Source organism: Zingiber officinale, chromosome 4B (assembly GCF_018446385.1).
Source record: "Zingiber officinale cultivar Zhangliang chromosome 4B, Zo_v1.1, whole genome shotgun sequence".
Taxonomy (NCBI): domain Eukaryota; kingdom Viridiplantae; phylum Streptophyta; class Magnoliopsida; order Zingiberales; family Zingiberaceae; genus Zingiber; species Zingiber officinale.
Window position 1 is genome coordinate 3,721,599 of NC_055993.1, and position 22,211 is coordinate 3,743,809.

Consider the following 22,211-nt stretch of genomic DNA (forward strand, 5'->3'; position numbering starts at 1 on the left):
TTTATTTTTTAAACGATAGTGAGTAAATTATATATTTTTTTATTTCTTTTTTTTTTCATCTCATTTTTTTACTCCTCTATTATTTATTTTATTTTTTATTTTAAAAAAGAAATAATAAAAGACTTCCTACTTCCTTCCTTGTTTGCAGTCGAATGGTAGCGATGGAAGGGACATCTTCCATTGCGCCGCCTCTTTAGGCCATCGTCGAGAACATAAGTAATATCAAACCTTGGTTGGAAGTTGCTCTGGTTAACTATCCGCCGACATCTCGATCAATCGACCTTCCTTCCCCTTTCTATCTCATTCCTTTCCTCCCCGGTGCTAGGGTTTGCTTCACCTCCATCCTCGGATCGTAGCTCCCTCACCGTCTAAGCTCGGCGTTCGGATTCGCCACCTCCGAGCTGCTGGCTGCTGCGGCGGTCATGAGAACGGTCTCCAGGCTGTTCCACTGCGGCAGGGCGTTGCGCGCCGGTCAATTGGGGCGCTGCCTGCTCCCCGCCCGTGCCCTTGCTGCAACAAGATGGGGCGGTGTTCGCGACGAACGAGTCGAGAAGGATTTGGGATTTCTGACGAGCTCAAATTCTCTTGGTGCTCGTAGATTTCCGCTTGTTGGTGCTGGGAGAGTCGATGCGGCCATGAAAGGCAGTTGCTTTGGTCAATGGAGGTGCTTCTTGTCAGACACTTCTCCGTCTGTTGGCAGCAGACCTTGGAGAGACTCGGTATTGTTTCTCATGCTTCCTTTTGGCCTTGTCTTACTCTCTAGTCTATTCCAGCGCTTGAGAGGTATAGGTTTTTATTTTTTTTTTCAGAAGAAAAAGGATTAACTATTATATAAATTTATTTCAATACTATGCACATCTGCTGGAACATATTTACCAATCATACGACAGGTAACTTAATGAAAATAAGAAGATAAAAAATATATTTGAATTCACTAATGAAGTGTTTCTAGTATTAAGTCAGTCCAAACAAGTAACCGTGTAGAAATAGTTCTATAAATGGATTTCAATGACCGAGGATCTGGGCTCGTTGAACACATTGTTATGCATCCAGGTTAATAGTTTTGTTGAATTGAATTTTTAATTATTCTAAGTGCCATAATTAAAAGGAGATGCTTTTCAGAAATCTTGACCCTGCTCTTAACTTGTCAGTTATAAGTCTATTTAGTTGAAGACTGAAGCAAAGGACATCTGTATGCTTATTGAATATTATTTACTCTCTCTTCCTAGAGATATTTGCATAAGGGGCATGCTTCATTGTCCACGTCTGCTAATGAGATCGTGTCTAAAGTGCCTGTCAATGGATCTGGAACTAAGAAACCTGCACAATATCCAGCAGATGAGCAAATTGCTGACATGAAAATTCTTCGTACTCTTGCAAAGTATTTATGGCTGAAAGATAACCTTGAGTTCCGTCTCAGGGTGCTTCTATCATTGGGACTTCTGGTTGGTGCAAAGGTATGGATTATGTGAGAATCCACAAGTTTGAAGCTTCACTTTCAATTATCATTTTCCAATTGTTTTATGCCTATCTTTGTACTCGAGCTAAAGATTATTCATAATTTCCTTGCATAGGAATATAGGTGTGGTACAAGTATAGTATCATTTCCTTCCCTTTGCGTATAACATATGACTTAAAGGATTTGGCTGTTTGTATATGCAATCGACATGGTTGGGAGAAGAAACATTCAGTATTACTGATATTTTATGAACTAAAAAAATTATTGCTTAATTATATTATTAGAATTTAATAACTATTAGTAAATTAATATATATGTAAAGCAATGCCATTAAATTTCTTTATAATATTTATAGTATTTAAAATATTCTTTTTGACTTTATAAATTCAATAATAATAAAATTTATTTAAAATTTTAGGATATTATATGCATAAATTAATTTACTATTTTTTTACATATATAGTAATTTACTAATAATTATTAAGAGCTATAATATTATTTAAATGGCTAATTTTACTATTTTTAATATTATAAAAATGTTTCCCTTATAGATGATATCCTTATTTATTATTGTTACATGCTATAATAAAATATATGTTATACTAAAAAAGATACTTTCTGTCTTAGAATATTATTAAATTCTATAATAAAATATCATATATGCTACAGATTGAATGTACTTTGAATATTGTTCTGCCTGTATCAATTATAATAATTGTGCTAAATTTATTATCGCAGAATCATGATGCATGCTTTATTCAAATAATGTAGTTTGCCTGACCTATCTTCTTGAAATTTACACTAGGTGATCAATGTTCAAGTACCTTTCTTGTTCAAGCTTGCTGTGGATTGGCTTTCTACTGCAACTGGATCTGTTAGTGCATTAGCATCTTTCACTGAGTCTAATGCCACTCTTCTGGCTCTATTTGGCAGTCCTGCTGCTGTGCTACTTGGATATGGAATAGCACGTACTGGGGCCTCAGCTTGCAATGGTATTCTTTTAGGAACATTTTTTCTTCTTTTTTTGTGATTAATTCTTCGTTATTTCATTTTTTTCTTTATTTTGTACATTTATGGTGCTGACACTTGGTTTGGTTATTATGCAATCACATTAATTATCAAATTTGTTCTTGGTTTGTTTAAATCAGAGTTGCGAAATGCTGTATTTTCCAAGGTAGCGCTGAGAACTATCCGTGTTGTTTCCAGGAAGGTAATTCATTTTTTCCCTCTTTTTTGTTTTGGTAACCTTAGTATCATTTTGGATTTATCAATGTATGAATGTACAAATGCTATCAAATGCTATTTATATGTTGGTCAGAAGGATCAACACTATCTGTGCTAGTGCTGTTTGGTTGTAGGTTGGGTTAGCTCCTAGCATTTGTTCAACACCAAAAATTATTATTTATAGAATTCTTCCACTGACATTTGATGATAGGAGACAAAATGACAAGGAACCAAATAAAACTTTTCTACAAACATATGTAAACTGCATATATGATATGTGGTCATATGTAGCCACTATGTGGTACCCTTCAAAACCTATTCAGGGAGCCACATAAATAGTCCAAGCACGGGCTTTCTACCACCATGATAAAATCACCACTTCCCTACTTGCTTAAGCTTTTTGAATAAGCTGTCATCACATCAAATTTAAGCATTAATCCCCATCACTTGTAATTGGTTATTTGTGTGCATGTGGGTTTGTATGATGGGATTGTAATTGATGACATTTTCGTTTCAAAAAACAATATCAAACCAACACAGAAAAACAAAAGTACAATCACATTTGTTAGTTGTTGGAAAAGATAGCAAGGTAAAATAAGTGTGCCAGTGTTGCTTGTTGGATATCAGATGGAGTATTCTTTGCCTAGCATCATACATATGGTAAAGGTGGCTTATGCGATGGGCCACTGCTACCATAGTCTTCTACCCCACCCAATGAGTGAACATGTCTGTTAACTTGTTAGGCTTAATCGTTGGTCCAAAATGCTTATGATTAATTTAATGGTAGTTCACTTGTCTAAGTTTGTATATCTACTATACTAGTTCACAATTCTCAATATGAGACTAAACTAGGGTGTGGTAGTCAAGACCCAAAATCCAACTCACTCGGAATCATTCTTAGTCAGTGACATGTGAACTACAATTATGGCTCTCTGTCATCAAGGAGAGAGCACTTTCCAGAAACCTCACTATTCCTCAGATTGGGTTAGTTACCAAAATGTCACAACCCGCCGAAATAAGAAAACTTCTCCATTACCCATTGATTTGTTAGGTTCAGTTATTGGTCTGAAATGCTCAAACCCAGGGTAGCAGTATTTTACTTATTAAATCTCTAGACTCTATATTGGCCCACACCTTTCCATATGAGAGTAAAATAAAGAATGACTAATTCTAATTCTTTGTACCAAAAATAGCCATCATTTTAATCTGTTGAGATTTGCCAGGCGCCAGCTTGTGTGTGCCTTGGCCTGTTTAAGGAAATAGGAGTCTCCACTTGACTAACTAGGTATGTTGGTATGAATTGTTTTGTTCTTGAACCTTAACATGCTATCATAGTCAATTATCTTAATTAAAGGATGTGTTGAAAAGAACATAGTTTGCTGATTTGGGCAGATATCAGAACCTGTCTTATTTCAGGGTTTAGGCTTTTAAGTACTGGTTGCACCATCATCTAAATTATTAACCCTCTTGAGCTAGTGATTTTGATTCGTATCGGCCAACTTTCAGCCCTTAACTTTGTCCTGACCTTTAAAAAGTTGCGATATAGGAGGGGAATATTGAGATTACTTATTCTATGTTGCTGGTTTGTATTCAGATTCTTCACTTGTGATGATGCAGGCAAATGGGTGGGCAATCTAAGTTGATACTTCAGAGTGGTCTGGGCCATCCCCAGGCTTGAACATCGTTCATCATAGTTCTTTCATGGAATTTTCTTTGTAAACTATACAGAAATAAATTCTAAATAATATTTCCAAATCTACTGTCTCATGCTCTATCATTATTGCATGAGTACCAGAAAAAGTGAATATGCCACTATGAATAGAACAACTTTGTGCCACCATGTTGTCATTTTGATTTCGATCCATATATAATTGTGAGGTGTGCAAATATTAGTATCTAATTGCCAAATTTAGCAGTTTATCTATGCTGCATATCCATATGTCTTAAGTGTTTATTTGAAAATCTACAATTGATAATGGTGAAAAAAGTCAATGATTTGTCAAACAATGTGTCCGTTTGCCATATCTTTATCCAACATTGAGACGGTAATATATACTAGGTACCCTAAACATGTCTGTAAGACTCCTTACTTGCAGCACATTACTGTGGATGATGGCAAACTCACACTGCATCTTTGATTTGAGAGGCATCATTTTCTGTAATGTAAGTACTTGTGCCATATTTAATGAAAAAGCAGTCCTTCAAAGTTCTTAACAAAAAAGTTAAACATCATTTAATATTAAGACATCTCTGATGACTATTTGCAGATCAAATTCCATTGACATGGATCGTTTTGGTTGGTCATATGTTGTGGCTACTAGTGGCATGACTATGTATGGCTACACAAGAACTAAAAGAAAAATATGAGAAAAGATGGGAATACAATAACTGAAACTGTTGGAGCAACAAATATACTTGCTTAGTCTCTCTAGTTGTTCAAGCACTCATTCTGCAAAAGGAGGCAGTTTTTGTTCTGACATTATCAGAATTATTTATTGTCTTCATTAATCAACCCATGAAGGTTTAAATAAAAGATTAAATGATGATTGATTTTGACTTTTGGCTGGTAAGACAAAAAGGCGTTGAAGCATTCTGGTTTATAACTTCTAGTTTGACCGCTTGTTCCTTATAACATGTTCTTGGCCTGGTTTAATGAGTGGCTTTGCTATAAGAAAGGTAAAAAAAAAAAAAGACCCTAAAAAGATGAAAAAACAAAGGAACACAAAATAAAAAAAGAGATAAACAAACACTGTGATAACATTTACAGAAGAGTGATTATTTACTAGCCAGAGTAGATTCTGTTAGTAACATTGGCTCACTATTAATTTTAATGATACACTGCCACATTCTTGAGATCTTTATGCTGTAATTTTCTAAAATATCTTGTTTGTAGCTGTTAGAAATGCATTAAATTTGATAATTGTCTGCTATTTGTCATCCTTTTTTCACGTTCAGTCTTTGTATTTCTGGTTTTAAATTTGGTTAGCCTTCTTAATTTGTTCAAATTGTTTTTACTTCTTTTTTTCAGGTATTTTCACATTTGCACGAGCTTGATCTTCGCTATCACCTTAAGTACTGTTCACAACCAGAATTATTGCTTATCTAAAAAAAATAATTAACACCTGACATTTCTGTCCTTAGCTTAATTTGCTTCTACATTTCAATCAAGATACAGCAAGTTGAGTTCCATCATTCATGCTCTGGCACCCTAATTTAATCCCTCATGCTGAAATGTTGTCTAATACAGTAACTTTAGCTTAAGATAAGGTGGCTACTATTAACTTGTGATTAATAGTTTTGGGCGATGATTGTGTCTGACAAATTAATAGGTCAGTTCTGTCATCTAAGCGGGTTGTACTAATTGGTATTAGGGCGGTCCTAACTCCTAATCCTAGGATTGCCTATGTTATGGTGTAGCCAACATTGGGTATCACATGCTTCTGATTAGGATAGATTCTTAGCTCTAAGTTGAGAATTTTGGTTTTGACGGGAATGCCAAGCCTTGGTGTGGAATATTAACACCCAATTTACTCTCATATTTTGAGTTGTGGCCTAATAGAAGAGTTGTAGTTAAATAAGATAGGAATTATTGACTTGGGCTTAAGCATTTTGGGTGACAATTAAATATGTCGGATCTCTTATCAAAGTGGGGTATGACACATATACACCTTGTAAATTATCTACTGGTTCATTGCCTGAATTTCAAACTTGTACTCATATATTAGCATATGTTCTATTCGTGGGCATGAGCCATTAAATTTCTGAGAAATGCATTGTGCATTATTGCTTCTGTTCTATGTTTCTGTACTTCTAATCATCAAAAAATTAGGTTTTATTAATTTCTAACACAGAATTATATCAGCATTTTGGTTTGGGATATCTGCTGGCCATTGTTCATGGAACTGTTATTTTGTTGGTCAGTCAAATTTTTGACAATATCAGACTGGCATATAAAATTTGTGGAAAAAAGATTAAAATGAATGAAGAAATAAACTAAAATCATTTAATGCATTAGAAAAAATATGCAATTATTATGAAGTACATTAATATTATTAATAGAATTTACTAGTCAATAATTATAATGCCTATAATGAATTTGGATCATAAATTATTCTATTTCTAACTAATAAATATATGGTTACTAATGGTAATAGCATAATATAATTTAGTAGGACATATTGACTTGTGAAGGGGAGCCTTGGCGCAACGGTAAAGTTGTTGCCATGTGACCAAAAGGTCACGGGTTCAAATCCTGAAACAGTCTCTTGCAAAAAAGCAGGGTAAAGCTGCGTACAATGGATCATTCCCCGGGATCCCGCATGGCGGGAGCTTTGTGCACTGGGCTGCATTTTTTTCTTTATATTGACTTGTTAACAACTATAACATTAAATATAAGCTCAATACATATAATTAATAATTAGATTATTGTTATAATTGTACTACTACAACAACAAAACCTTAGCGAACTAGGTGGGTCGGCTATATGGATCCTTCTACGCCATTAGACTTTATCCCCTATTATATCATCATCTATACTTAAACAAATTTATCGTTATAATTATAAATAATTTAATTGATCAATTAATTTCCTGTCTCTCTTCCATAATATCAGATTTTCTTTATCAATAATATATTAATTTCGACTATCAATTATATTAAAATATTAATATAATTAAATATTGTTATTCATTAAATTAAATTATCATTGTAACTAGATCGTATTCTTAATATAATTAAATGAGACTATTAATATTAAATGGTGTAGTATATATATGTTATTAACTTTATAATTAGTAATATAATTTCATTTAATTTTAAATAATATGTAATATATATTTTTTACTTAAACGTAATTGTTTTTTGAATTAATAATATCAAGAAACTATCAATATCTGTCTAAGTTTCTAATTATGTAAAATTCTACTCTATTTAGCTATTATATTTATTATGAAATAAATTTTGAAGTCCTTGTAGAAATGATCATCATTGAGTTTAGAATTACATTGTAGTTACTAAAATCTTTGTAGATTTAACCCTAGTTAATTCCTTGTCAAGAATGGGCTGATTGGAAATCCATTGTGTTCCATTTTGTTCCTAAGGGTATTGGACTCTCATTAGACACCCCTTTGACTTTACTCTTTTGTTTTCTAAATAAATAAACTTAGTAATACAATCTTTTTTTTCTGAAGCTTGTAAGTTAATGCTAGGCTGCTAATCTTTTGATTTTTACAATTTATGTTGTTTTCCAGTCGGCAAACTGGCGCTTTGAGTCGTATAATTGATAGAGGTAGCCGTGCTATTAACTTTATTCTGTCTTCAATGGTGTTCAATGTTGCACCAACGATACTAGAGGTATGAATTAGGTGTTGTTTAGATTTGATCTATTTCATTTTATTATGATAATTTTGTCATATAAGGAAGCTTGATTCTGAGGTTTCTGCTCTTTGTCTCAGCTGATTTATATTGTCTTAAATAATCAAACTGCTAAGAAAAGCCTAGTTTTATAGCTGCACTTTCTGCTTAAGCATCCTGTGCTTGTTGACTAAACAATTTGACTGCTTATTGGCTTTCCAGATTGCAATGGTGTCTGGTATTCTCGCATACAAATTTGGAGCTACCTTTGCTTGGATCACTTCTGTTTCTGTCGCTGCATACATTGCTTTTACTCTGATTGTGACACAGGTATTCAGCTTCAACATATGACACTTTTGCCCCCCCCCCCCCCAATGGAAATCTGTTTATGTTGTTTTGTATTTAAATCTATTTGTCTCGACTGTTGCATTTGGAGAAACTTTAACTTTTTGTTTGAATGAAACTTTTTTTTGTCTTTAGTGGCGAACAAAGTTTAGACAAGCTATGAATAAAGCTGATAATGATGCAAGTACACGAGCAATTGACTCATTGTTGAATTATGAGGTAATCCTTTAGTTTGTATTTTTGCTCATGTATTTACTGTTATCCTTTTTTTGGTACTAAAATGTTTTTTTTTTACTTCACAGACTGTCAAGTATTTCACCAATGAACCATATGAAGTGGCAAAATATGATACTTATTTAAAGAGTGAGCTTAATTCTTCATTTTTATACAAAGCATATTGATGAGGATACATTGTTCTTGGTTCTATAATTAGGATTTGTGGCTTGTCATTTTAAAAATAATTGTGTGTGTACAATTTCATTCATATTTGTTCATATGATTAAGAATGTTGGAATTTGCATGGGGACAGAGAATGTGAATATCCTGGCAAAATATTTTTCTTCGTTTTGCACTAGTTTGTTTCTTTGCTTACTTTTTTTTTTCTTTAACAAAAATTGAATGTGTGGTGTGGATTGTAACTGAGACCGAGAGGTTAGTGGTCTGTGAATCAGGCACATAAGCCATTATGGTAATTATTAAGCCCTCTAGACAAGTAAAAATAAATGGCTACTTTTATACAAAGCCAATTTGATTTTTGCCTTTATTAGTATTTAAACTTTATTAATGATTTGAATCAATTGGCCATGTTGGTGGATAAATTGAATGAAAAGATTTACCTGCGGAAAGTCATAATTTAGTTGAAGCTTTCAAACTGTTCATTGTGGTTTCTGATTCTCTTTCTGGTGCTTATTAGACACCTTAGCAAGGTAAACTAATTCATCAAGTTCACTGTTATTTTCCTAATGATACAGATGATGCTTTCTGAATAGTAGAAATTTGCATATTGTTGGTGAATGGTGATGCAGATGACTGTTCTGTTCTAGTTTATGTGAGTCTATTAACTAGCTTTCTGCTCCATGAACTACCCAATGTGATCAGACGTACAATGGATCCTTCCCCGGGACCTCGCATGGCGGGAGTTTCGTGCGCCGGGCTGCCCTTTTTTATTTTCTCTCCTCTCTCCTTTGTGTTTTGATTTGTTTCTCTTAATCTCATGTTTCCCCCTACTCTCTTTCTTCTTGTCTTTTCTTTTGTTCTACACTCTCTTTAATTATTATTCGTCCTCTGCCATTGCCCTTTATTCTTAACTTCATGTAGGGCCTACTCTCCTCTCTTTGGTTCAGTCCCTTACCAACTTATACAGTACATCTATTCATTAGTTTCTGGTGGTATATGACAAATCTGATGAGTATCCAAAATGAGGAGGTACTCATAAACTGTGGGTCTGTGCTTAAGCATTTGCAAGCGTATATCTGATTGGTATCCTTGAGTATGTTTTCCGGTTGCTTTTAGAATCCGGTGAAATTATTTTATCTTTGACCATGCTTATGTAATTTACCATCAGCAAGAAGGATACTCCTTACTGTCAGCTGAAATATGAAGGTTTTCCTTCCAAATTGTTTGAGCATAAGTGGGAACAATCATGTAACCTGGTAGTTGGTTTATTATTTGCAACTGACAACTATTTTGAATTATGGTTTTTGTTTGTTTTCTTTTAGGGTGGCGAGTTCATCAATCTAATTGTGCTAATCATATGGTGCATTTTGAAAAGCAATCAAAGTATAATGTCTTTGATATTGATGTGATTTGCATGCAAATCAGTGGAAATTTTGTCAGTTAGTGAAAATATCCTTCTACAGTTATACAATTTTCTGGATTAACTATTATTTTGTTCATGGTTACAACAACAACAACCAAGCCTTATCCCATTAAGTGGAGTCGGCTATATAGATTCTTTTACGCCATTGAGCTTTATTTGCTAATATATCATCATCTATACTTAAATAAATTTTAACTTGTTTTATTGTTGCTAACCAAATCTTTTTTGATCTTTCTCGTTTGATATGCGTGTTTGTCATAGTTTCACATCGCCTAATTGGAATATTTATTAGTCATCTAAGTACATGTTCGTAATATTTTAAACGTGTCTTTCGGAGTTTTTCCTCAATATATGCAACTCCGACTTTTTCTCTAATGCTCTCATTTCTTATTCTGTCCATCCTCGTATGTCCACACATCTATCTTAACATTCTCATCTCTACAACTCTCATCTTCTGCTCATGTGTTCGAGTCATAGCCCAACATTCAGCTCCATATAACATAGTAGGTCTAACCATAAACCGTAGAACTTTCCTTTAAGTTTTAGAGGTACTCACATAAAACACCTGACGCTTTCCTTTAAGTTTTGTTCATGATTGACATTTGAAAATGGTGTATTTCCTGTCATTGTAGTTTGTTTTTTCCCGACAGCTTAATCCTTCAATTTTCACAATCTTTTAATTTATAATCTTCTGTACCTTTTTAATTTGATTTATATTGAAGCTAATTTGTTTGATATATGCGCTCTCCAGGATATGAGGATGCTGCATTAAAAACACAATCTAGCCTAGCTTTTTTGAACTTTGGCCAAAATATCATATTTAGCACAGCTTTGTCAGCAGCAATGATCTTATCTTCATATGGGATTATGAGTGGTGCAATGACTGTTGGTGACCTGGTAATTAGTTTCTTTGTTACCACTGTACCAAACTCTTCTGCCAGTTTTATCTCACAAATCAAACAAAAACGTTAACTTACTTCTAAAGTTAATATACTCTTCTATTTAATAAGGTTGCTACTTGCTGTAATAGACAAATACATGTTAGAAATTGCCCTCTGATTTCTTTGAATTAGCTAATTGGTTTTTTGTATTTAGTCATTTATATATTTATTTGGAATTTTAGACTCCTTCCTGTGACTGTATAATTCATTTCACTTTCATGTGTTCTCCATTTAGAAATTTTATTTTGATTTTTTCTGTTACTTTTCAGGTTATGGTAAATGGGCTTCTCTTCCAGCTTTCTTTGCCTCTTAATTTCCTTGGTAGTGTGTACCGAGAGACAAGGCAGAGTCTTATTGACATGAAGTCAATGTTTCAGTTGCTTGAGGTACAATTTCTTTTTATTTGAAGTGCGGATTTGAAATTCAGTTACTGGTTTCTTTGTAACTGGTTGTTGACTAAATAAGTTTTCTACTTTTATTGAGAGTAAAATTTATAGGCTGAATGCAAATTGTTCCTTTGGTCTATGTTTTACATCAATTCTTGGGGAACATAATTGATGAATGAATGAGAATAGTGATCAAGTTGTTTGCTTATGTGTGTTCAGCAATATAGCTATAGAATGACTGCATATATATATCCTGGGTAGCTGGAGCAATTTTGCATATAAGGTGATATTTTTGTACATTTGCTGTGGTGCTTATGATTATAGGATGATGTTTGTGCCATGAAAGATACATAATTTTAGGCTTAAGGAGATAGTGCATTCTTGATATCTCAGAAGTGTATATTCTTTCATTCTAATATCATGTAGTAACCTGCATTTGTCATGCAGGTTGAATTCTTGTTATTGATCTCTCTTTCTATATGAATCTTACAGGAGGAACCTGAAATTAAAGATGCACCCAATGCAAAACCGTTACATTTCAAAGGAGGAACTATCGAGTTCAAAAATGTTCACTTCGGGTAAAGTTTGACCTTTTAATAAGTTAGATATTCAAATAAAACTTTAGAATCCTTATTTGTTTTTTTTCTTCTAGGTGTTATCAGTATAATAATTTCTGGGCATAATGGCATCCTTTGTAGCTAATATTGATTCCCAAATTGTCACAAATTCTGGCATTGATGAATCTTGTACTCACAAACACACAATAATCAATTAGTTAATGTAACATAAGTGTTAAAATTGTCCAAGAACAGTTGGAATTTTTTTCGTAATAGCTGTCATCCAATCAACTTGACATGATATAAAGTTCTGTGTTTGATTCATGCAAGCATTAGTAAATATTGTGTGCACGTGATCAGGTCTCACTAGATGGTGTCAATGCACTATATGGGTGCACATACAATCTATTAAAAATTTCTCAACGCTAATTTACTTGTAACATCATATTCCAAATATTTTAACAGCTTGAACAAAATAAGTAGTTCATAATAGTAATCCTACCTACATATAATGATTAACATGCTTAAGTTAAGCTTGCACCTATAGTGAAACATAATTGTCATTATATCCAAGTAATGGACCAATTATGATTCATTAGTTTTATTGCTAAATGTAAAGGAATCTGATTGTTATATGATGGGGAGAGGTCTCATAGGGTCCAAACCTCTGCAACTAAATCGGTTTCTTTGCTCACTTTCTTGATTCTTTCCATTTGTATTAAATTCGACAAACTAGATTTGTAGTATGAATGTATGATTTCCATCTATTTAGCTAATTTGGTGAGTCTAATTTATTATAATAATATGCTCATGAAATTTAACTTAGGAATCATCTTCAAGATGAACTTCTTTAGGGTCTGATATTTGTAGATGAGATTTATTAATCGATCAAAGTATAATTCTATCAAACATGAAGGCAGTATTGTAGAGAAACTTTATCAACTAATGGTTTAAGCATAGTTATCAAGATCCATCTGATCACCCAAGTTGGATTGGTATTCATAAAGCTTGGTCTGATCTTTACTTAGGAATCAGTTATCAAAAAAGAATGTGGGAGAAGTTTCAAAAGACAAGATTCAAAGACACTAGCTATCAGTAAAGCTAGATTCCACTAGAAAACAGATGGAAATGATGAAAATTTGCCACATCAAGAGATAAAATAGATGAGATCGGGTGGAAATTCGCTAAAATAGGCGTAGTAAGAAAACTTAGGGATTTAGCAATTATGTTGCAGGTCCATCTTGATACTAGTAAAAGCAGACACAAAAAGGCAAGAGACTTTTTCAATATATGCTATCTTGAATTTCAACTTAAATTTAACAATCTCACTATCACATGAGATTGTCACTAGATTGATAGTCCAACCTTGCTAAACCATCCACTAAACCAAATGTCTAGTCTATATCTCATAGAATCAATTGACAGAGATTAGTGTAGTTTTAGGTCCACTAAGGCCTATAATATGACATATTATATAAGAAACTAATTTTATCAAGTAGTAATAATATTATTCGATTTTATAGAATACATTTTTATATTATTTATTATAATGCAATTTTGTTATTTATTGCTTCCATGCTATTAGATAGAAAAGGGTAATGTACAAAGCTCCTGCCAATGCAAGGTCCCGAAGAAGGATCGGAGCATATTGGGTCTATTGTATGCAGTCTTACCCTACATTGCTATTAGATATGATTTATTATTTACTAATGATACTACTAAGTTAATGTCATATTTAAGATAGATGAACATGAAATTTTGAAAGAGCTTTAGGTATCTTGGTTTGATTGTTTATTGTTTAACAAGGGAATATTGATGAAGATATAATTAATTGAATAAAGAATGAGTGGTCAAAATAAGAAGCATTTTTTAGAGTTTTGTGTGATTGTCATGCCTCTTCAATTGAAAGGGAAATTTTATAAGCATGTGATATGATCAGTCATACTTTATGAATTAGAGAGTTGAACTTTTAAAAACCAACATGTATAAAGGTTTAATATGATCAAGTTGGGTGCATGACATCTCTGGCGTAATGGCCAGGTCGATTCTCAGGAATTGACGACATGGGGTTTACCCCACCATGCGCCTGACGCCTGTGTATCTGCATGTACCTCCCTCTATATCCGTGGAGTTGGCACTAGGGGGGTCGTTAATGTAGTGGATCTATATTTTCAATATGATCAAGTTGGGGAATGCTAAGATGGTTGTCTAATAAAATAAAAAAAATATATTAGAAAATTGCTAATATTCAAGAAAAATTAGGCGTGATTTTAATAGATTATAAAATGATAGAGAATAGGTTGAGTTGGTATGAGTATGTTCTTAAACATCAATGGATTTTATAATTGGAAGAGTTGAATCTTTTAGAGTGGAAGGTGTAAGGGGGTGGTGGAAGTAAAAAAAAACATTAATCAATATAATTTTATAATTTAATTAATTTGAACAATATTATTTTGCATAGAGTTGTACAGTCGATAAGCTTCATGTAGCTAATTTCAAATTGGCTGGACAAACACAACTTTATAATGATGAGTAATATGCTCTTGAACATGCATGTATAGTTAGATACAATGTGTTGATGCTTGCATTGTCATATATTCTTCAGCTGATCTTTAAAGTTATAATTCTATGACACTGGAAACTTGGACAAGCCAAGGGGTGATTAGCAAACCCAGACAGATAGGATTTTATTGCATAATAAGATGATGAATATTGTTGCTCCTGATTTCAGAAGATTTTTCCTTTCTGTAATCCTGCTAATCTTAGTTCTATTGGTATTGCATTGGCATTTTTTGTTACTTTCATTTTTGTTTCAGATATCTGTCAGATCGAAAGATTCTTGATGGAGTATCCTTTGTTGTACCTGCTGGAACAAGCACAGCTATCGTTGGTACCAGTGGTAGCGGTAAGCTTCACCAATGTGCTTTGAATTTACAAGTTACGTTGGCTTATGAATGTAAATATTTGTTAAGCAGAAGAGTTTCTTAAATATACATAGCTTTATGTAATTTATTTTTTCTGTTTGCAATGTGAAAACTAGAAATGAACAAAATTCTGGCAGACAAATTAAAAGTTAAGCTGAGAAAATAATTGTCCTAGCTCCTGTACCTTTACTTTGTAGAATGTTTCCATGCTTTAACTAATTAGTCACAATTTACCTCACCTTGTGTTGAACTATAATTTAAGAGGAAAGAGATCAATTGAGTTAACCCTCCCCGCCCACCCACCCACCTGCTACCCTTCCTCTCTCCCTCCAATTAATTATAACTGTTGTTTTACTCCCTTAGCCCATTTTTAAAGTTCATATTGGAGGCAGAACCATCTATTTGGCTCGTGTCAGTTAATAGTATTATATAGTCTATATATGAAGGGTTTAGGGTCATGGCTTTGATCTCAGGATTCAAAACTACAAAGGTCCTTGCCAATTGAGCTAGCCGGCACATTAGCAAGTGATTTTGTTGGGGCATGGCAATTTTGCACATTCTCGAGTATAAAATTAATCAATTCAATCTTTTTGTTTTACAGTTGCGAGTGATTTTTTTTTTTTTGGCACTGCTAGTTTGGCACATAATTGAGTCTATTTGATTTTATGAACCACATGTCAATTGAAATAATGAAACCTGAGATTCCAAAGGCCTCTAATACTATCCTACAAATACAAAATCTAGCCTAGGTGGCAGTGAAGGATAGGGAGGGGTGTATCATTCCGGTATGGAAAAATCTTCTAGGATGATCTATAGGTAAGAGAACCTAGCTAATTCATTATGATTTTCTATTTTACTCCCTTATGTTATAGAAGACATCATGACGTCTTCTCCCAAGCACGTCTCTCCCACGCTCTCAAGCAAAGTACTTGCATACCAATACATTCTCTGTCAATTTAGTGGTTCCCCTCCAATTTTTATTCTTGCATTTGAAAAACAAAAACAGCCTTGGCGCAACAGTAAAGTTGTTGTCATGTGACTAAAAGGTCACGGGTTTGAATCCTGAAAACAGCCTCTTGCAAAAAAACAGGGTAAGGTTGCGTACAATGGATCCTTCCCTGGGACCTGCATGGCGGGAGCTTCGTGCACCGGGCTGCCCTTTTTTTATTTGAAAAACAACTATTGCAATCAAATCTTTTTGGTTAGGAGTAAGAGAAGCATGTTATGTCAACGCTCCCATCATGTTGTATTTGTCTCAACTATTTAAGGTTGGTGATATGGATCTTAACTCTTAACTGAGTCCAATATCATATTTAAATCAGTTGAATCATTGTATATTCTGTTAACCAAGTTATTTTCACATTTTTTTCACCCTTCTAATTGATTCAACTCTTTGAACTACTGAACCTATAAATTGCCTTTGAACATATATTCGTATCATCCCAATCTTTTTTTTTAATCTTATTTTATGATCTACCAAAGCTACTTCAAGTTGCTCTTAAATATTAATAATTTTTTATTTTATTCCAGTAACTCCATCCATCCAATTTTTTGCACTTTTCATATTTACTATATTAATATTTTATACATGCTTTTTCCTAATAGTCCAATACTGTAAGTGTTGCTAGCATTTTCTTACATGAAATCACATAAAATTCTAAAAGCTCTAGCAAATTTATTAAGCATTCTTAGAGTTTGTCTGGTCAATAACTTTGTTTCAAAATTTTGACTTGTTATTTGTTACGATGCATGTGCAGGTAAATCCACAATACTCAGAATGCTATACAGGTTTTTTGATTCAGATTCTGGATCAGTAAGACTTCTTATCCTTCTTTCTCTATATTTTTCCTTTTCTCTTTATCATAGTTTTCCTTGTCAGTTGTAATTTTGTATGTTCAGGGAGAATTGCATTGTAAGCATGGTTAGTGGGCGCCAAACATTATTGAATGTGATTACTTAAATAGCGTACCAACTTTCATGGATAATTATAGAAGTATTACTCCTAAGCTCCAGAAAATGCATGTCTAATTTGTAGTAGGAAGAGTTGGTCTCGTAGTCCTTGTAAATCCGTATCTCATCATTTTTGTTTATTATAGTTGTCTTTAGCATGGGCATTTCTCTTATTTGCTTTCTCCAACTCTCAGTTGCCTTGCATGTGCTAATCAATCATTTTGTGATATGGAAGGACACTTTTACAACCCCAGGACATAACCTTAATTATTTAGTGAAATGGCCTATACAAAAAAATCTTGAGATTGATTAACTTCAAAATTCCATTAACTATGATTATATTGTGATCATAAAGTATTGATTTGCGGACAATTTTAAGTATTCTTAAATACATTTGTAAAGATTGTTGTTTGTGCCTTGTAGTTGAAATAGACCATTGTGGACTAAATTTGCAACCGTGTATACCAAGTATCGTGGGGTGTCTGTAATTTTTTTTTTTTTTGTGTCTGTCAGTTATTTAACCTCAATAAAACATTTACAGATATTTGTAGATGGTCAAGACATACGAGAAGTCACGTTAAAAAGTCTTCGTGAGTGCATAGGTGTAGTGCCACAAGACACAGTAAGTGTTATCACGTAATATTTCTCCTGTTTCATTGTTTGTCTTGTGAATTAAACGTAGTCATTTTTCTATCTGTAAAAACATGTATTCGAATATGAATTAAAAATTATGTAAAAAATATGGATCCATGGATTCATAATCAATACCATTTTCTTTATTCACTGATATTGGGAAATTTCTCAATTGATATATTGCTAAGTATATCGCTTCTATACTAGACTGATATGGCATATTGGACTGAGATAAAAATCAATGGTTTAAATTGCTTGCTTGCTGTTCCTCGTTCCAGGTTTGCTATATGGCTGTAATATGTCATCGGTCAAACTGTTATCTTGCTTTGTTTCATATCATTGGTCCACTTTAAAGTTTAAGCTAATGCATGCCTGTCCTTATGCATTGTATTTTTTGTTTTTTTTTAAACATATTTTGCTATATCTCATAGCTGCATCTAATCATCAGGATCGCTTTGCATATGCTATATCAGTGCTAGTAGTGTGTAGTTTTTTTATTTTACACTTAATAGTAAGGGAAAGGAAGTGAAAGGTAGGAGGGGAAGTGGAATAAAATCCTCAATTTGGGGAATTAAGTATGCAGTGTACCCATGGTGGACGGAAGGGAAGTGAGGAACATTGAGGACAAGGTCTTATTTCCCTAAACCGCTAAAACCAGTTTGGACTGGCTCAATGGGTCAGGTGGGCCGACTGGAAAAGGGAGAGGGAGTAGTCGGGTTGCGTGGGTTGGTCAAATCGAGTGGGCAAGTTAGACCTGTTGGGCTTGTTGAGCTGGTCATGCAAGTTAGACAAATCAAATAAAGTATCACTTGTGTATTCCTTGTATTGCTACCAACCAAACAAAAAAGGAATTAATCTATGTCTATTCCATTCCGTGAACTAACTAGTGAATACTTATTCCTTGTGTATGCTTTGTCTATTCTATTTTTTCTATTTCTTGTTGATTCCATTCCTTGAGCCACATGCATCATAAACGACTAATTCAGCCATATTCTAATTTTCTAACACAATTTGCAACATGTTAGATGTCAGTTTTTTTCCATTTAGTCATTATAAGGTCAGATAATATTTTTTAGTGTGAAGATCTCACTTACCTCAACATTGCTACTAAATGGAAGTAATTTAGATGCCCCTTGATATTAAGACACTGTCTTTCATAATGTTTCAGAATTATGAAAAGATTCCAATCAAATGATATGAGATATATACAGGTCATTGTAAAGTGTATCATGATAATGTTGCTAAGTGTTCACAATCAGAATTGTTTAAAGAGTGAAGTTTAGGTACTCAGATTTCATCTTTTCAGGTACTATTCAATGATACTATATTTCACAATATACATTATGGTCGGTTGTCTGCAACAGAGGAGGAGGTTGGTTCTTGCTGACTACCAACGTAACTACCATCAAAGTGGAAATACTAGAGATTCATCCCTTGTTCTTTCAGGTTTATGATGCTGCTCGGCGTGCTGCAATTCACGAGACAATCTTGAATTTTCCTGAGAAGTATTCAACCGTTGTTGGAGAGCGAGGCTTAAAGGTGAGAAATCAGAGTTCTATGTTTTAAATAGTTGATTTGTTCAACTGTGAATAAACAAGATGATTTCTACAAGAAAGTAGAGTTTTTTTGTCTTTACTCACTACCTTATTCAGTAAATTACTTGGTTAGTATGCACTGGCCGTTAAACTGTAAATATGACATAATATAAGCAACAGTTTCAAAGGATACTTCTTCTCATTGCTGTTTTAATTTCTTGTTGCAACCTTATCAATTATCCTAATATGAGTAATCACTTACTCTTGCAATCCATGAATGACTAAAATAGCATCTGTAGGTTCTGCTTTCCTGTACCTTTTGTATCGACATAATCAACTACTCCTAGGCATCACGCCCTTACCTGTTGACTTTCAATTGAATAGATTATAGGAATTCTTAGTGTTTATGTTTTTCTTAATATTTAACATTTGACCTAGTGACTCTCATTCCAATCACAGTTGAGTGGTGGGGAAAAGCAGAGGGTATCACTTGCCCGTGCATTCTTGAAGGCGCCTTCAATTCTGTAGGTTTATCAGTTTTATTCTCATCTTTTCTACTTTTTCTTGAAAATAGTTCTGTCTGAAGCAATGCCTGTTTTAGAATTATAATTTTTTGCTAATTAATTCTCTTATATCTAACTTATTGACAATTCAAATGGACTCCTTTTTCTTTATAAGGCCAATAGATATATGTCAAACCCCTATTATTTTGCATTGCAAATGGATGATCACTGTCATATGCATTTCAAATTAATTTGTACAAAGTTTTAATATACCCATTATTAGGAATAAAAGTACGAGGGGGCCTTCATGGTGTGGGATTAGGCCTCTTTCACAGCCATTTGCCATCGCCGAATGGATCTCAGCCATTGATAGATCAACACAATTCCCTCCAAATCTCCTTTGAGATCTAATGTCTATCAAAAGGTACCTTGATGGAAAAGAACCGTGAAGGCTGCCCCTTAATAGTAATTTGGTTTTCATTGTTAGCATGTAGTTAACATATCTTGACACATTCCCGTCACCTTTCATCAAGATGGAGAAAATATACATTTTTCATGTTTGTTGGCTTAACATCTTATAAGGCACATCATTAAATGCATGTGTAGAGCCAAATGTATCTTTGCAGCAGTGAACCAAGTACAGAGTACCTATCCATGCCGGTTCGGCTGTTCCAGTAACGGATAGAACTAGTACAACATCGATGTTGACTTTGAAGAACACAAAAGGGATGGAAACTAGCAGATGAGTTTCTATTATATAGAGTTTAATGAATTCTCTGGAAGCTAATGCGCCAAATTATCATCATTTTTCATTTCACTTTCGTTTAGTTATACAAGAAAGAGCTCACCTCCATAGCTAGTAGCTATTGCTAGATTAAAATTGCTAAACACTTGCTATATCAGTGAATTACACGTTGTTTAATTATGTGATTACCTCACTAATTCTGTTGTGATTCTAGATTGTGTGACGAAGCTACAAGTTCCCTTGATAGCACTACTGAAGCTGAAATATTGAGTGCGCTAAAGAATCTATCAAATAATCGCACATCAATCTTCATTGCTCATCGACTAACAACTGCTATGCAATGCAATGAGGTACGCACTTGTCTGAGTACTTTGATCTATCATCCGTAAGACTATTAAGTGTACGTTTCCTTGCTACCATTTACATTTGCAATTCAGATCATCGTTCTCGAAAATGGCAAAGTGGCGGAACAAGGACCGCACGATGTTTTGCTGTCAAGGGCGGGAAGATACGCGCAGCTTTGGGCCCAGCAGAACAACAACGATGCTTCGGATGCTGCAGTGAAGGTAGAAGCCTGAACTACTACTTGAGCAGTGACTGGCCAGTCGAACCGGATTTTCTTGAAAAAAAATGATAATCCCAGTTAGTCTCATTGAACCGGAATCTCTTGGAGCCAAGATTATTTGTAGTATGCTCTTGTATCTGCCATTTCAATTAGTGTAAGTTATGTTGTAGAAAAGCATTTTTTTTACTGGTTGAATGCTGGTATGCAGCTACAAGCTTGTAATTGAGATGTATAACAATAAAAATGTTCGACTTATTAAAGCAGGAATTTATATTGCCTTACGATCCATATTTTGTCAGGGCTTATTTCTTTACTCTGATTATAAAACAATAAATCAATTATAAAACATTATGCAAGTTGATTTATGATTTTTTATATATATGCTAAATGTTGATCTGTGGATTTTTTTAATGTGTAAAATTAAAATGTTATTGACTCTTTAATGATTTCAAAAGAAATTAAATTTTTTTATCATTTAAAAATATAAATTGATTTGTGAAAAAAAAATCATAGTGAAGCATGATTTAGTTAAAATTAAATATTAGTTAAAAAAATTATTAGAGATCCGTAAAATGTCACTAAAATAGTTTTTCGTTTTTTAGTTAAACTCGAAGAATGAATTAAGCAACTCAGCTACTCAGAAGTCGAAGGGATTCTGGATCTTCTCCAACTCTTGGAAGAATGGTAAGTTACAGCTCCCATTGCTGGATCTGATCTATCAAAGAGTTGACTGATCTACGGTTACTTGTATTCGTGGACGATTCCATTGTAAGGATGGCAATGGGGCAAGGTGAAACGGGGGCGGGTTTATCATCCCCGTCCCGTCTTCATTTTTTTGGATTCGCAAATTCTTTGAATCCGAACACACGATGATCAAATTTCCATCTCCGCTCCATCCCCAAATTTAATTTATATTATTATTATTATTAATGATAATATTAATATTAATATTAATATTAATATTAATTTTAATAATATTAATATTAATATTAATATTAATAATAATATTTTTTAAAAAATTAATATTAATATTAACACTATTATTAATAAGATTTAAAAAATCTTATTATTATTTATTAATATTAATAATAATAATATTCGGGACGAGTTTGAGGATGAGGATACTAATCCCATATTCATTCCGAATCCGTCCCATTCTCGAAAAAATCAAAGATCTCTATCTTCGTTTCAGATTAATCCATGGGGAAAATTTTCATCCCTATTCCATTGCCGCATGAGCATTGTAAAGGATAGCTCATCGCTGAGATCTTCG

General features: G+C 33.6%; 1 protein-coding gene across 3 annotated transcripts; it reads left to right on the plus strand.

The window, feature by feature from the left end:
* Positions 1 to 138: 138 nt before the first annotated feature.
* On the plus strand, positions 139 to 21,219 carry LOC121974466 (ABC transporter B family member 25, mitochondrial-like). 3 transcript variants are annotated; one of them, XM_042525542.1, is made up of 20 exons: positions 139 to 719; positions 1,230 to 1,457; positions 2,265 to 2,451; positions 2,608 to 2,669; positions 5,712 to 5,755; positions 7,933 to 8,035; positions 8,258 to 8,365; positions 8,516 to 8,599; positions 8,683 to 8,743; positions 10,951 to 11,096; positions 11,410 to 11,526; positions 12,019 to 12,104; positions 14,900 to 14,988; positions 16,765 to 16,820; positions 17,499 to 17,579; positions 18,897 to 18,962; positions 19,037 to 19,129; positions 19,585 to 19,649; positions 19,912 to 20,052; positions 20,235 to 20,336. In XM_042525542.1, the coding sequence occupies exons 1-19, from the start codon at positions 423 to 425 to the stop codon at positions 20,030 to 20,032; spliced, it is 2,094 nt and encodes a 697-aa protein (XP_042381476.1). In that variant the 5' UTR covers positions 139 to 422; the 3' UTR covers positions 20,033 to 20,052; positions 20,235 to 20,336. The 3 variants fall into 3 exon arrangements, with proteins under 3 accessions (XP_042381476.1, XP_042381475.1, XP_042381474.1); XM_042525540.1 differs by lacking the exons at positions 19,912 to 20,052; positions 20,235 to 20,336 and adding exons at positions 20,588 to 20,723; positions 20,811 to 21,219 and having other exon boundaries at positions 140 to 719; XM_042525541.1 differs by having other exon boundaries at positions 19,912 to 20,336.
* Positions 21,220 to 22,211: the final 992 nt, after the last annotated feature.